At 41.5% G+C, this 16,433-nt stretch overlaps 1 protein-coding gene across 1 annotated transcript; it reads left to right on the top strand.

Annotated features, from left to right (window-relative positions):
* Nucleotides 1-12,221: 12,221 nt before the first annotated feature.
* LOC135083181 (beta-1,3-galactosyltransferase 5-like) lies at nucleotides 12,222-15,674 on the top strand (the record flags this gene model as incomplete). The annotated part of the gene is made up of 2 exons (XM_063977916.1): nucleotides 12,222-12,340; nucleotides 13,001-15,674. Coding segments are annotated over 2 exons (1,041 nt in total), but the record flags the coding sequence as incomplete, so codon positions are not given.
* Between the last annotated feature and the right edge of the window lie 759 nt (nucleotides 15,675-16,433).

The raw sequence follows: 16,433 nt of genomic DNA, 5'->3' as shown, positions 1-16,433 counted from the left end.
CCTACTTCTTTTCTGTTTACGACGATAAAACCACACTTAGTAAATCCCTTTAACGTCTCTGGGTAATTTAAAACGCGATTTATTTATTGGTTTTCTAAATAAACATCTGCAAAATATTAACACCTGGTGTGTAAAAAATTATAGAATGTGAATTGATATTTGGAGCATTTCCATTAAAAACTTATCAGAAATGTCCATGAATGCATCAGCTGTAAGTTTTCTTTTCAATATTTGAATAAATAAATACAGATAGTACATACTTTAGAGTTAGACTATTAAAATAGTACATAAACATAGGATGATGGAGCAACTGTTGAACATAGGCCCCCATTAAATATAGGTATGTACAAGGGTTTAAATATAGAGTCAGTATCTGTATTATTTATTGCTGCCTGTGTTATGAGTTATGAAGCATATTCTGCAGCCCCTGTAAATATGAATCACCTAGCCGCCTGTGATGTGTGTGATTGTACGGCACCAGCGACTAGAACACAATAGGTGTTTGAGTGTCCGTAGTCTGCCGCTACTCATTGTGTTCTATCTACGTATACTATTCTAACAGCAGCTCTATGTTTGTGATGTCCTCTCCTATATCATGGCTTCATTTTCAACCATTACTGGCAATTTATTAAATAAATGTACCTATTCTTTATTTCACAAATGAGATTAATGTTAATTAACTATTATGTTGAAAAAATGCAGATAAGAGAGTTGTTCTAATAACTAACTACATTTACACTCATAATACTTGTTGACTGTAACAGTGCAAAACATAAAATGACCTTCCAATATCGCTGGTCTGTAACGAGGTGTCAGGTTTCATGATTAACTGCAACACAGGCATCTGTGACAATTCATGGCTGTTTTATACCGCATGCATTGATAACTTCAAAGTTTTTGTTCTACTAATTCTAAAATCTATTGCAATTTATTGTTCGTTCTGTAATCAACTCTCTTAATCTCTTGTATGCCTTAAGCACTAATCAATGCGAGACACAATTACTTTCTCTTTGTGTCTGGAATCTCGTCATTCCAGTACTTACCTACTCAGTTTCATCTTCAACAATGAGTTAAGCTTAATTTTTAATTCTAATAAACATTTGATAGAGATATTCATGTTTGGGTTATGCTTAGTCTATGTTGAACCTTACTCTGGTTTTAAAATTAATCTCATCTGTAATACTTAAAGTAAGAATGACAAGTTAATTTTGGACCCATATCCTAATATTTTAGTCAAACATTACACCTAGCAAAACTGTGATTAAAATAGCTGTTATACAGTAACTACCTTATGTTACACAATAACATTAGGTTAACTTGAGTACTTCTAATTGGAGCTAAGACCCATTATCTTGTTAACAAAGATTTGTAAAATAATTAACTTTTTAAAAAAATAAAACCGACTTCAAATGCGTGAACACAAAAAAAAACTAAAAATTGAAAATATTGGGTATAAAAAAGTTCATCCCCAATTTTCCACCCTTGGGGGTGAAATATTTTCTTCAAATTCGCATGAAACCACCCTTTTGATAATACCTATTCAACAAAAAAATAATCGTTCAAATTGATTTATAATCGGCGGAGATATTGCGTATAAAAAAGTTCATCCCCAATTTTCCACCCTTGGGGGTTGGTTTTTCTATTATTAAATTTAAATGGGACCACCCTTGAGGTATTACCTATACGCAGAAAAAAGATTTGTTAAAATCGGTTCATAATTGGCGGAGTTATCGCGTAACAAACATAGAAAAAAAAAAAAAAAAAAAACATACGGGTCGAATTGAGAACCTCCTCCTTTTTTGAAGTCGGTTGATAATAACTTCAATTATGTATGTGGCCAAGAGTATGTGTGTAGCATGATCTGGTGATGGACAACAATGTGTATGGAATTGACAATCAATTATAAATGAACAATGAATTTGCAATTCAATATTAGTGGAACAATGAAGTGCATTAGAATGCATAAAAATAAGGACCTACTTATATTATTAGCAGGTGCTATGCAGGATTAATAGAGCTTGTTTTTAAATTGATTGTGTGAATGTAATATGTTTTGCTTAGTTTGTGCAAATATTTTATTATTTACATTGTTGCTTGTTAAAGGGAAAATAATTTCTTAAATTAAGATACATTCAAGCAGTTTTAGTATCCTACTAACATTATAAATGCGAAAGTGTATAGAATGTAAGGATGTATGTTTGTTACTCTTACACGCAAAAACTACTAAACGAATTTTGATGAAACTACAATATTACCTATTGCTTATACATTAGAATAACATTATAGGCGAAGCCGTGGGCAAAAGCTAGTATATGTTAAAAATCATTATCGTGACAAAGCTTATCAGCCCGACCGGGAGTATTCAAAATGAGCTGCTGACAGAGGTTAAAATAATGACGCAGCGTCATTGGAGGTATCAGTAACACACAGCTCTGTCGGCATTGAGTTTTTTCGTGCACAAAAACTGAGCGATTCAAGGCTCGGCTCGGAGTCCGAAGCTCACGGAAGACGACGCAGGCCGATGACTCCGTGACTCACCGACGCGCGTGCAGGCTCCCGCGCTCGCCGGTTGCCCACGATGCACACTGCATGCCATTGACAGCTATGACACTTGCACTTATGTTGCAATAAAGCTTTCGCTATGGTCAAGAAACTTCCATTACCTTCCACGTTGGCAACGTGACGTTGCAATCTGGCTTGGCTAAAATACATAATATCTCCATTGATCAAGTTACTCAGCTTCATCTTCATTCATTGTCATTCAATGAACGTAGGTATCTACATTGAAAAACTGGCTTAGCGACGAATTAGATGCCGATATTCTAAACACCGTTACCGTACGTTTGAATGCCTTCAATCAGACGAGACACGTCGCTCGGTGCGACTCGTGAACGACATACGAATCAGGCCAGCTGCTAAAATATTTTCCTGTTCAGTCTGTTTTGTCGTGAAATAAAATGTAACACCAGTTACTTTCTAATTATTGAATTTGAGCAGGATTTTGATTAGATGATACAATTTGAGTCCTTCAAAATACGCCATTAAACTAAAACTTTGACCCGCGTTTAAACGTTTGGAAATATAGCTGACTTTTTCTGCTTTTGCCCGCGGCTTTACCCGCGTGAAATTTAGTTGGTCACAGATCGTCATACATTATAGCCTATATTATGTTATTTTGGGTTATAAAGAATAATAACTGTAAAGTTTTATGAAAATCCGTTCAGTAGTTTTTGCGTGAAAGAGTAACAAACATCCATCCAGACATCCAAACTTTCGCATTTATAATATTAGTAGCTGATTACTTAGATTAATATTAATCTAAGGCTGATTATTATTAACAGTTCGAACTCCGGAATAATGATGTCACACACAATAATTAAGGGGAGATACCAACCACTAGCCAACGTCGTGGATCCTTCGCATTCGTGTTTATTTTAGTCATGTCATGAATAATACTGAAATGATCTTAAATCACTAAGTACCTATATCAACGTAACAGGCTGCGTAAAGTATTAAATATAGCGGTCCACCGACATTTCAAGGGTACAAAACTTTCCGTACATTCTCTCGTCTCCCTTGAGTTGCAATCTATTTTTGTTCAGCATAATTTTGAATCGGTATTGTAGTGTGGAACCTAGGACAGTGCGGTGGAAGGAACTGGTTAGTGGGACTCCGGCGCCTCGCACACTCGCGCGCGACTAATTACATGCACCGGAGCCGCCGGCGACCGGTCCCGCGGCCTCAGCGCTGGGCCAGCGACGTCCGTCCTGCCACCTGCCGCGGCCGGCGTCTCCCCCAATCCTGCTCCTTTTCGATTGCGATTTACATGACATATCAACCAACCAGAAATTATTTCTTCAAATATAGCAGTTTCACACACGTTCACGTTTTACGAGAGACTGGTGTTTCTGCAGAGAACACTGACGGCTAAAGATAGCATTCGGATCAAAACGACCGCGACGAGAGACCACGACCCGAGACCGCGACAGGCAACCGGTCGCAGGTCGCAGGGCGACAGCTACTTACGAATCTTCGCGACACGAGTCGTGCGACCCATACGAAACTTACTAATTCTATTAAAATTTCGTCTTCGTGCGAAGAAAACACGGCCATTTTGCATCTGTCGCGCCACGGCCTTGTGAGCGACCGAGTCGCGCGACGCAAGTAGCCGGCAGGCCACGCCCACACGTCGCGCGACTCGGTCGCTTGCATCCGTCAGCACTTCCTATTAATTCATATAAAGCAGTAGGTCGCGGTCGCCGGTCGCGGTCTCGAGTCGCGGTCTCGCGTCGCGGTCGTCTTGATCCGAATGCTACCTTTAGGATGGATTTAGAAAAAAATAGAGCTATATCAGAGTAGATCATTTATTCTTAATCTTTTAAGTTCGATTTTAGCGTTTATTACACCACGTAAAATTCAACAAACCTAAGAACTAGGATTCGAGAAAATAATATGCTCTGGCACGGTGATGGCCAAGAGGTCGACCGCGGTCTACCGGTCCGCGAGAGTTAAATAAACTGAACAGAATGATTGAAAAGGATAAATGTTTTATTTCACTCTTCTAAACTGTATCTTGCAGTCGACCGCAAGAAATATGTTCGAGCATAACATAAGTAGACCTCACATGTCAAAAGTCTGGCCACCCCTGCTCTAGCATCTTAGAATCATCGCAAAAAAGGCAGAACATCGAAAGAATGCTCTGTCTCTGCTTACACACAACAACTTTGCGTGGGGATAGAATGAGCATTCGCTCGTTTGGTCTACTAAACCCACTCTTAGAGGAAACGAACGAAGTTAGAACGATTAGTCAGATCTGATTTGACTTCTTTCGTTATCACTCGATGATGATAAGGGATGTTTCATTGTTATTTATACGACTTGCGTATTAGAGTACACTTTATTATATCACCGTATTTAGGTAGCGTCAGTGTATTTAACTTGAAATTTATAATATTTTTAAAATATTGTGTTTTGCTATTTAATTTTGTCTGTCAGTCAATCAACGATTGACAGTGCATATTTTGAATAATATTGTAGCTTATTTTTTTTTGTTTTGTGAAAATAATAAAACTTAAGTTTTGGAGCTAAGTATCTGCATTTGACGTAGGTAAGTTTTTATCTTTTTTTTTTGCGAAAGAAAAGGCTATGTACAACAAGGCTTTCGAGTAGCCTTTATTGCCAGTTTAAACTCCTGCTACTTATCTACGATTATGCAAACGCCTATCGATTGTAACCGAATCTCGGCTACGATGTTTATCTATGTAAATGGAATTGGCGTCGAGGCAAGTTTTTGCTCCAAATCAACATTGCTTCCTTTGGCTCTATTCGCTGTGTTTAATAAATGGAAAACAGTATTAAATGACTCAATCCCTCCTGGGACGGTGCACGGTATTAACGTATTCTGTACCGACCGGTTATTTAATGAAAAGTGACATACAAAACGTTTCATTCATGCTCCAATAAAACGTATGTTACAGAACGTGCAATTCTTATGTACCTCTACACCTCTCGTGGACGGCAGGGTAGAGAAAAGGAAACAAACAATATTATGATTGGCCGTGATGACTGGTCTCAAATGTTTCCCCGTGATGATTCCAAGAATTCGACGCAACTTACCCGAGTTTATAAGGAGTTTGATGTGGTTACGGTAGATGGAAGTTACCTTCATCAAAACATGCGGAAATTCCGAACAGCAGTGACTCAAATGGAGTCGAACGCGGGAACCGGTTGCCGCGCGAGTGAGCTATCGCTCCGAAGCAAGTCTTATTACTTACTTCACAACGTGTTTTAGACCAGCTGATAAAAAAATCGGGTATTTAACGGTGGTATTTTTACCGGATCATTCTAACTTAATTTTAATAATTGCTAAAACTATACAAGTTTCAAATCTTCACGACTTATAACTACTTAACCAATTCGACTGTAATAATTGCTCTCAACAGTTCAGCGGATAGAATTGCACGAGTCATATTATTTATTACACGTGGATTCATGTTCATTAGAAACAATTGCTTGCAGCCACTTTCCAAGCCAGAGACCTACAACACAATCTTTGTGATATTATGTAACCACACACGAGCAAAAGTTTTACCAAAAGCTAATTCGTGGAAATTGATAAAAAATTCGATCGTGGCATTCGTGGCATGTTTTCGGTACTGATGCTTTTATCAGACGTTTGTGACTCAGATGCATGGCATTATATTAATTAATGATAACTATAATATGCATTACCTACACATAGATAGGTAGGTTAGTCGATTGCTAGTCCATTCCTCAAAATTCACTCCGTTGAAATAGGTGTGCCGTTCTTGGCCCTCCATTTGCAAGATGGTCGTCGGTCGTCCTCCTGCAGAGGAGACTTTAAATGATGATGATAATGACTAAAATATTTTAACCTTTCCTTATAATGGAAATGAATCGATGAAACTGCCCTACTAGATCATAAAATACTTAATAGCACAAGTCAGACAAGGTCAACTTGCGACGTCACAGTCAACATGCACTTGTTGCAGTTACCTACTTTATGAGTTCAGTAGGTTACGGCCTCGTTTGGTAATGCCCGTAACGTAAACGTATTTTCAGACGTCCAGACCAAGCTACATTTCTTGCTTATAATGGCTCTGAAGTTTAGAGATGCGACGATGTTCAGCGCTGCTTGCGCCACCGCATTTCGCGATGTTTTGCAAAGATTGCACGACGAAATGTTTGGCAACCGACTTATTATCGCTTTATTAGCTCTGTTTACTTTATGCGCAGACATGGTCTATCCTATTACATTTAATTTACTTGTCATGTTCTAATGAAGTGTTTGTGCGTGCGATTTATGTTGGGATATCGCTCACCGGATTCATGATTGTGCAACCAACGCAGGGTTCTTAAAAGTGTTATTTTCAATGAAATCGTAACTTGGTCAATTGCTCCTTTGCTCCTTTGGTCAATTTCTAAATATAACGACTCAATACTGGCAGAGATACTGGTTACATGCTTCAACTTGATAAACAGGGGGGGGGGGGGGGGGGGTATTTATTTATAGATTTACTTAACTCGTAAGCTATTTTGTACGTTTATTGAGGCCTTTTAGTTACTGTTACGTGTCTCTTACGTCAGCGCGTTACGCGTCTGTTGGACGCATGCGGAATCTCCGCGGAAGTGGTCTATCAAAGGTCGGGTGTCGAAATGCGCGTGATTTGGTGATATGATGACCACCGCCTCACTCCCGAGCCAGACTGGTATAGTAAACTAAATGTACTTAAACCTTTAGAGTAGGCGCACACCGTTGATTTTTAGTTGGCCGATAGTTGTGCCCGATTTTAAATTGTATGAAGAATCGGCCAAATCGAATCGGCGTAATGTGCGCACTCCCATACATGCCCATACTGATCAACTGCCCGACTAAACTATGGGCCGACAAAAAATCAACGGTGTGCGCCCATTGAGTTATAATGTACTACGTACTAGAGAAGACATGTCAACTAGATTGTTTCTGGCACGCAAATTGGTCCATGGACCGATCTTCAATTAGTATGTGCCCAGCGGTTTCTGTGACAACACCGTGACAACACGCTTGGGTGCAGTTTTGTTTTTTGAAAATATGCCATCCTATACACGAAAATACTGTTCAAATAACTCCAGAAACATATTAAGTAAAAATCAAGGAATGATTTTTTACCATTAAGTTGTACATTTATGCACTTTAAAACACTAATTTAATTTTAATTTGTCAATTACAATTCGTGACGGCAGCCATTTTACGAAAATTTCAAAGAATAAAAATCGCAGACTTGACGCTGACGCATAAATTAGTATACGAAAGGAAGGTTAAATAAAGCAATAAAAACATTTTTTTAATAATAATTAGCAATTTGTATTGCACAAATTACTAATAGTCCCATCCATCCCCTCGTGTTAAGCTAAATAAGCTTGAGTTATGAGTGGGCTCACACAATAGTCGTGCGGCATCATGGATCAAACTTGTTCGAATCCACAGGAATCTCACTGCTGTTGTTCGTATGCGACTGGTTAGTTAGTAAATCACCCTAATTATTGACACCTAGTTCACGAGATAGGCTAAAATTATAATAATTATACAGTGTGTCTGGTCACCAGTGTCCGACCCGTTAGGGCGCAGTAATAATTATGATCAATTTTATCGACAAATCCACTGATAAAACATTTTATCCCTACTCTTAAAAAATTACAGCTATTTTAAATTTTTTAGTTTCTGAGTCCGGATGGATTCATTTATTTAGCAAAATCTACCGATGTACAGAACCTATAAGTATAAAAGTGAATTCGTTCAACAGCTGAAAAGTAAGCAATACGTTGTCATCAAAAAGTTTACCAAAAGCTCCCATTTAAATTTTTTAGGAACACTTGAACGTAAAAAAAAATGATGCTCCTTTTTAGAGATTTCAATGTTACAAAAAAACTAGAAATTGAACTTACCTTTTTTTCCATTTTTAGATGCACTAAGTCATTATCTAAAAACTGATATAATACCTTGGCTTTAAATCAACTAATCTAGGTGCTAGCTACACAGGAGATGCAGCGGTGGAAAGGAGAGGTGGGAATAGTCCCGTAACTTCTACCTCACTTTGTATAGAATTGAGGTACAGCTATTATACGCGTACTCAACCGCTGAGATAGTTAACAATAGTGACAATAAAATAACTGAAAGTCAGAAAGGTTCTGGTCATCATCCCTAGCTTTGTCCCTACCGTGACGAGTGGGATTTTTTCTAATATCTCAAGATGGACTGACTAAAGATAGCAGGAAGTCGCTGGGTGCAGGCCACTATCAACTGGGCGATGTGGAAATCATTGGAGGAGGTCTTTGTTCAGCAGTGGACGTCCAGTAGCTAAAATGATGATGACGATGTTTCCTTACAGTATCCAATTCAATAGGCAGAAACTAAACGTAAACGAAGTGTCACCTCTGTAATGGTATCATTATCTATAACTCATAATATTTCGTGCGCTGTTGGATGACAGTTTTAAACTAGAGATGGGTCATTTTTTAATCGAATTAGAAAATACCAGTTAACTATTCTTAAGGCGATTATCGATTAAATTAGATTTTAATCGGGAAGAAAAATAATTAACGGCTTAAGAATCAGTATGAAGCCCATACGCACTTGTAGCACAAGTAACACGATTAGCCACAGACAGTTGTGAATTCGGAATCGCCAGTTGTAATTTTAAAATCGCATCACAGAGCACCAAAAAACGGCAGAGCGAAGTGATTTCGAATGTTTCAACTGCCACGTTTTGTCACTTGTCTAGGAGGGCTAATTATTAGTCTAAGGGAGGGGCGCTTAGATTACCTACATTACAGGAAACGCACAATATAATGAAAGAAAATAATGTAAGTAGCTGAACATTTTTGCTATTGAGCAGTATGAAAATTATAAATAACACAATTTAGTCGATTTGTTTATGTTCACAATCGATTTATAATGTCTATGATGAGGCGACTGCAGGAACGTCACTATTCGCGCAATCCTAGCAATGAAGTACGACATTTTCTGGTGCAGATTTTATCGCCATAAATTATGAAACTTGATAGTCATGGATTTGACAGCTGTCCGTCAAATTCCCGCCCCGCACCCCGCACTGCACATATTTTGTTCGCGATGTCTGTTCTATACGTAGTAATATTACTTCAATGTGTGCGCCTTGAATTATGATGCAGAGGCACAAGCAGAGGTGGCCTATCAAAATTAAGTCTGGCTCTTGAGAGAGCATTTAGAGAAGAAAAATAAAAATTTGAATTTATTTTATTATGTACATTTTGAACACATTACCTACAGCGTACTAATATTAGTGCTTTTTGTAAGAATAAATCATCGTAGCACATAATACGTTTAAAATATTCTAAATATTTTATTTTTTTACTTGACCGTGCCCTTAAAGCTAACAAGTCAACCGTCAAACTTGCCAATTAATTACTTTTCATGCATAACATTGCGTGGAACATAAACTTTCCAATTAGGCAGTAAAGAACTGCTATAAAAAGTAAAAACCTTTACATACATAGGCGTAATAATTCGTAAACAAATTACAATAATGTACCAAATTACCATAACCAATAACATTTCAATTTTATTTCAAGGCATATTTTGACGTAACCTTACGAACGGCATGAATATGGTTATTGTTTAGGTAATTACAACGTGGTCGTGAGGCGGAGGCTGCGGGGCGGCCGGCGGAAGGACGAGCTGCCTCTCAACACAATTAGCAATTCGCATCAAAGACGTGACCATAACTAAAAAGTTAACTTTGTTAAACGCTAACACGCTGCGTTTCGGATAATTCATCATAGTTAACGTTAATAGTTAAGAAGTTGGGTTTGCATCGCTACGTTACTATAATGATTTCTCTTATTCAGCCTTTTGGAAAACAGGGTGCTATTTATTTTACTACAATTTTGCCATTATCAATACACGGGATTCACAACAAAAATAAATAAATTCCACCCTCCGCGGCTTCGCCTGACCTCGTGAGTCGTGACCGGCTGTTAATAGTACCTAATTACTTTTGATAATTACACGTGTTTATCGGCCATTGTCAGCCCATCACCCGCCATGGGCCCGCAGCTCGGACGGCCCCGAGAGTGCTGTGGCTGACGGTGACGGCTACGATTCAGCAATATTAGCAACCATTCCAAGATGGTGGCGCACCTTCCCTAAACATGTTACATGTTATCTGTTAATCTCTTAATATTTTTTAAGTAGGTAAGTGCTGATAGTTAGTTGGGTGATTCATAAAGGCCCTTCTCAAAAAGATAGCAGTACATGCAATCTATGTACGAGTAGGTACCTAATCAATAAGGGGATTTCCCTTTTCATGTGTAAAAAAGACTGGATCTAGTCCTTGCACTGTTACAAAACGACGAATTATCTAGTGAGTTGTTATCATTATTTTTTTCCAAAAACGTTTGGTTTGATCAGTAATAAAACCACACAATTGCTTTCGAGGAAATCCACGACGTCGCCTTGAAACGTCTTCTCGCATTGCAAAACTGCGTCTGTTTGCGTTCGCGTGACGCCGCGCGCTTGTGAGCCAATCCCGTACTTACCACGCGCGCTGCGCACGCGCAGGGCATCGGCAGCGTCGAGGTTTTGCTGCACCGATCATCCGATTGGAATAGAAAAACCCCAAAGGAAAATCGGATGACTGAAAAACCCCAATGTATCGGAAATATTATTCGCCAAGCGATTTTGAACCTGAACATCTTTTACCGACTGGTTCTACGATATTGGAAGAAGTGAAGTTTTGGGACAGGGAAACACATGAAATTAAACAACATGTGAATTTATTAGTTTCCCTTCCCCCCTGATTTAGTGGTATTATTTAAGCACCTGATTATTTTTAGGCTTAGGAATTAACAAACCTATTTTCTACGAAATTATTTGCCGTTAACCACAACACAAACCTTACTTACCCACCGACGTTCTTTATTCGTCCATTAAGATATTCTTACATCCTGTTACATAGTATTGTAAGGGCAAACGTTTTTTGAAATTGGGCTAAGAAGCAACATGTCAAGGTTTCAATAGAAAACTAAAAAGCTGATATTTTCCCAATAAATTGCTATTGATATGTACTAACTAAAATAGTAATTATGACTTGTCGGTCCATTACGATCAATTTATTGTTTAATTAATTAATAATTTTAAAATGTATCCTTTACAATGATATTTATTCCATTAATGAAGTGGTGCTTGTAGGCGTGTCGGTAATTATTAGTATCATTCTATTTAATTGATTAAATAGAGGTAATTACACGAACTTGAAGTTTTTCTTTTGGGGAACGAAGTCAACCTCTTTTTATTATGAAGAATATTGTATAATCTCGGGCCTGTGTCCTTCCACCCAGAACGGATGTCGATCGGTTCTAACTAACGCTTCGACTAAACCAACGCGTACAGCTCGCCTCGGCGATGGCGATGGCGGTCACTGCGTTTGCATAGATCGCCGCAACCATTTGATAGGACGCGTCGATGTGAACTCATCGCTACTAATTCTATATGACATCTGATCGCCGTCGCGCACGCAGGGTTCGCGCGTCGGTTTGTTGGCCGAACGTTAAGGGGTAACGCTCACGTCCCTCGGTGTGACATTGCAGGTCCGCAGCGGGCCGGGCCGGTGAGCCGGTGAGGCGGCGCGATGGGCGCGCTGCGGCGCTCGCACGCCGCCGCCGCGCTGGCGCTCGCCGCGCTGCTGCTGCTGCTGCTGGCGCGCCTGCCGCCGCCCGCGCCCTCCCCGCACCCCGCGCCGCTGCCCGCCGCCGCGCCCGCCGCCAACAGGACCACCGCGCCCGTCAGCAGCACCACGCGACGGTACGTAGCTCCTCCCGCGTTCTTCTGCAGAAGAGTCTTGACTCGAGATTGATGATGTCGAATATTGTATTGTGACCGTTAGTGGACGGAGCGATTGTGCAAATGGCAATGCCAGATTTTGTATGGAAGGTAGCGTCTTTTTTTTTTCGCGCGGCCATCGACCAAACTTTGTTTTTTGATTACAAAATAGTGTAATAAATCAAACTTACTATGACATGTATACCTCTAAACTCAGTCTGAACTGAGTTACGAGCGTTAGAAGTTTGATGATTTTACATACTAGATTTGCTTTTTGCGCGCAAGTTTTGTAAGAAATTGCAACAAAATATTGCGCTATTTTTTTATTGCGCTGATTCTACTCCACACTGATGTCTGGAGCCTTTAATGGATGGTATTGTTTGTTTACACATACAATGTCACTATTTTGTTACAATTTCTTACAAAACTTGCGCGCAAAAAGCAAATCTAGTATGTAAATCATCAAACTTCTAATGCTCGTAACTCAGTTCAGACTGAGTTTAGAGGTATACATGTCACAGTAAGTTTGGTTTATTACACTATTTTGTATCTAAAAAACATGGTTTGGTCGATGGCCGCGCGAAAAAAAAAGACGCCAATTTCCAGCATTGTCTTTTTGACGCCGGAACGTTGGTGTTCCAGGCCGACGGCGTCGTCCTCCAAAGCGCCCGAGGCGCCGCCCCACACGGACAAGGCGGCGGCGGCGGCGGGGCCTGCGGTGGGGGCGGCGGGCGGGGCGCGGCCGGTGCTGACGCGCGAGCTGTACGTGGCGGGGCACGAGACGCCGCACCCCGAGCTGTGCCCGGCGCTGGGCGCGCGGCTGCGGCTCGTGCTGCTCGTGACGTCAGCGCCCGCCCACCGCGCCGCGCGCGACGCCATCCGCCTCACGTGGGGGCACTTCGCGCAGCGCTCCGACGTGGCGCTCGGGTTCGTGCTCGGGGCGCCGCCCGCCGCGCTGCGGCCCGCCATCGCCGCCGAGGACGCGCTGTACGGCGACGTCATCGTCGGCCGCTCCGTCGACTCGTACTCGAACCTGACGCTGAAGACGCTGTCGATGCTCGAGTGGATGGACTCGTACTGCCCGCGCGCGCCGCGCCTGCTCAAGACGGACGACGACATGTTCATCAACGTGCCGCGCCTGCTGCAGTTCGCGGCGGCGCGCGCCAACGAGACGATGACCATCTGGGGCAAGGTGGTGCGGCGCTCGCTGCCCAAGCGCACCACGCGCTCCAAGTACTACGTGCCGCCGCTGCAGTTCCCGGGCAAGGTGTTCCCGGACTTCGCGACGGGGCCGGCGTACCTGCTGACGGCGGACGCGGTGCGGCCGCTGCTGGTTGCGGCGCCGGGCACGCCGTACCTGCGGCTGGAGGACGTGTTCGTGACGGGCCTCCTGGCGCAGCGGCTGGGCGTGCGGCGCCGCGCGGCCGCCGAGTTCTACAACAAGAAGGTGGCGCCGCACCCGTGCGCCGTGCAGCGCGGCGTGGCCATCCACATGGTGCGCTACCACGAGCAGTTCGACCTGTGGCGCAAGCTGCTCGACGGCAAGACCAAGTGCGCCAGCTAGCGCCCGCCGCGCGCCCACTGACGCCCGACGCGTGCCATACCCGACACCAGCACGACGCGTGACGCCCGACGCGTGCCATACACCCGCGAGCGCGCGGGGGCCGGCGGCCTTTTCGTGTGTCTCGAACGTCCTCGTCGATTTCGATTCGATCGCTTTCGAATGAAATCGCATTCGACCGGTTTCGTTTACACGACGCGGGATTCCTTTCTACACGAGTAGGCTTTTAAACTGCGACTGCGATTTTTTCTTGGACTTCGATTGAATCGACTTCGGGAGAACGAGTCGGCCCCCGCGCTCGCCTCTCGCTTGCGCGCGCCTCGCCTGACTGGCAGGAGCGGCCGTTCCCGGCGATCAAGTTCCGAGATTAATAAGTTAGCAGGCAACTAGGACTCTTATTTTACATAATTGATATTTTATAAGAGTGTACACGGTTCGAGTGATTTCAAATTTAATATTTAAAGTTTTCTAGATGGACGAGTACTTAAGTGATAATGTTTTTGAAAAATATTAAAATGTGAAGTATTTTTGCTAATTGTTTTAGCTTCATTTTACTTTTGTCGATCTTAAATTTGAGATTTTACCTATATTGTAATACATATTCAGTTCTCTGCTACGAACCGCGGCAGCTGTGATAGAATACCTAGAGGTTAATTAAGTTTTAAGAGATATGTTTTAATTTTTGGCTTCTATGGAAGTAGTGATAACTTGTTTGATTCAGATTACCACTGATGACCGTTTATTTTGACTGAACCAGGCAGCTCATTTGACGCATGACTCAAATTGAAAAAATGTGGAAAATGTGTAAAACTTTTCTGATTACTCGATCATTCATGACAATAGATTTAGCTATATTCTCCTGTTATTTTGTAGTTTTTATGACCTCAGGCAGGTAGTTATTCGGGAACGGCCGGCGACATTGAATACTCATATTTTATGTTTGTAGCCAAGTAACATTATTTTGTAATATTGTTTACTTTTGACAGCTAAGTATCAGCTAAATGTTTTTATTTTTTATGCCGATTCTCGGAATGAAAGTTTTTGTATGTATGTTTATATGAAACGTTACGTCCATTGTTTAGGGAAGATATTATTATCAGAGCTACGTTTGATTCTGTGAAGTATTTTGTTGATACAATTTTTTACATGTACCTATTTATGTATGACTTTGTGATGTGTATTGGAATTAAGTGACACTGAGTTTTTGAGTATTGTTTAGCGTATTATTGCTAGTCTTGAGCGCTCGACACCTGTAACTCAGCTTGGAAATAAGTTACAATATTGTATACTGTGATTAAGGTTGTACATGAAACAATGCTGTCTTTAAAATTATTCAAATATGATAATACGAAAGTCGTTTCATCTCATCAAGTACAGTCGACGTATTATTTCATTTACAACCAGAATTTAAAATGCGTAATGAATAAATTTGATTTGCTATATTTTTGTAACCGAATTTATACTCTGATATATTATTTTATTTGCAATATTTTTGAATCTCGACATGGGCTTTATTTTTATGCGTTTTAGTTAGTCGTAAGCTAATTTTGGGTATTTTAAAAATCCACATACGCGTATTCGTGCGCGTTCAAAGCGTGAATCTCGGAGAACTGTCGGTCTGCGAGGGCGGGGCCCGCGCGCTGAGCGACGGAACAACCTCGGAATTGTGAATCTGTTGAAAACGTAATTTATTATTAAGTTGTGCCAGACGGTTGTAAATATTGTATTACTGAAATATATTATGTATACAAACAACAGCGACTACACTCATTGCGTCGAGAGATCTGACCAACGATACCCTCCCCTCCCCTCCCCCCGCGCACCCCCCCCGCGCCCCTGTCAGCCTACCTAGGTTTCGAGATGGCTCGCGCGCGCTTCGCGCACGCTCGCTCGTGAGAACCCGGTTAGGTTCTGAAACGAACCTAACCGGGTTCCAGAATGTCTTCAGCAACCTAACCGTAATTTTTCCGGAAGTTCCGGTTTTCCGGTTTTTGTAACCTAACCGGTTTTTGTTAGGTTTCATTAAGTTAGGTTCTGAAACGAACCTAACCGGGTTCCAGAATGTCTTCAGCAACCTAACCGTAATTTTTCCGGAAGTTCCGGTTTTCCGGTTTTTGTAACCTAACCGGTTTTTGTTAGGTTTCATTAAGTTAGGTTCTGAAACGAACCTAACCGGGTTCCAGAATGTCTTCAGCAACCTAACCGTAATTTTTCCGGAAGTTCCGGTTTTCCGGTTTTTGTAACCTAACCGGTTTTTGTTAGGTTTCATTAAGTTAGGTTCTGAAACGAACCTAACCGGGTTCCAGAATGTCTTCAGCAACCTAACCGTAATTTTTCCGGAAGTTCCGGTTTTCCGGTTTTTGTAACCTAACCGGTTTTTGTTAGGTTTCATTAAGTTAGGTTCTGAAACGAACCTAACCGGGTTCCAGAATGTCTTCAGCAACCTAACCGTAATTTTTCCGGAAGTTCCGGTTTTCCGGTTTTTGTAACCTAACCGGTTTTTGTTAGGTTTCA

The sequence above is a fragment of the Ostrinia nubilalis genome, chromosome 23 (genome assembly GCF_963855985.1).
Source record: "Ostrinia nubilalis chromosome 23, ilOstNubi1.1, whole genome shotgun sequence".
NCBI classification, from domain to species: Eukaryota; Metazoa; Arthropoda; class Insecta; order Lepidoptera; family Crambidae; genus Ostrinia; species Ostrinia nubilalis.
Note: the sequence above shows the minus strand (reverse complement) of the source record. Positions and strands in the feature narration are given on the sequence as shown.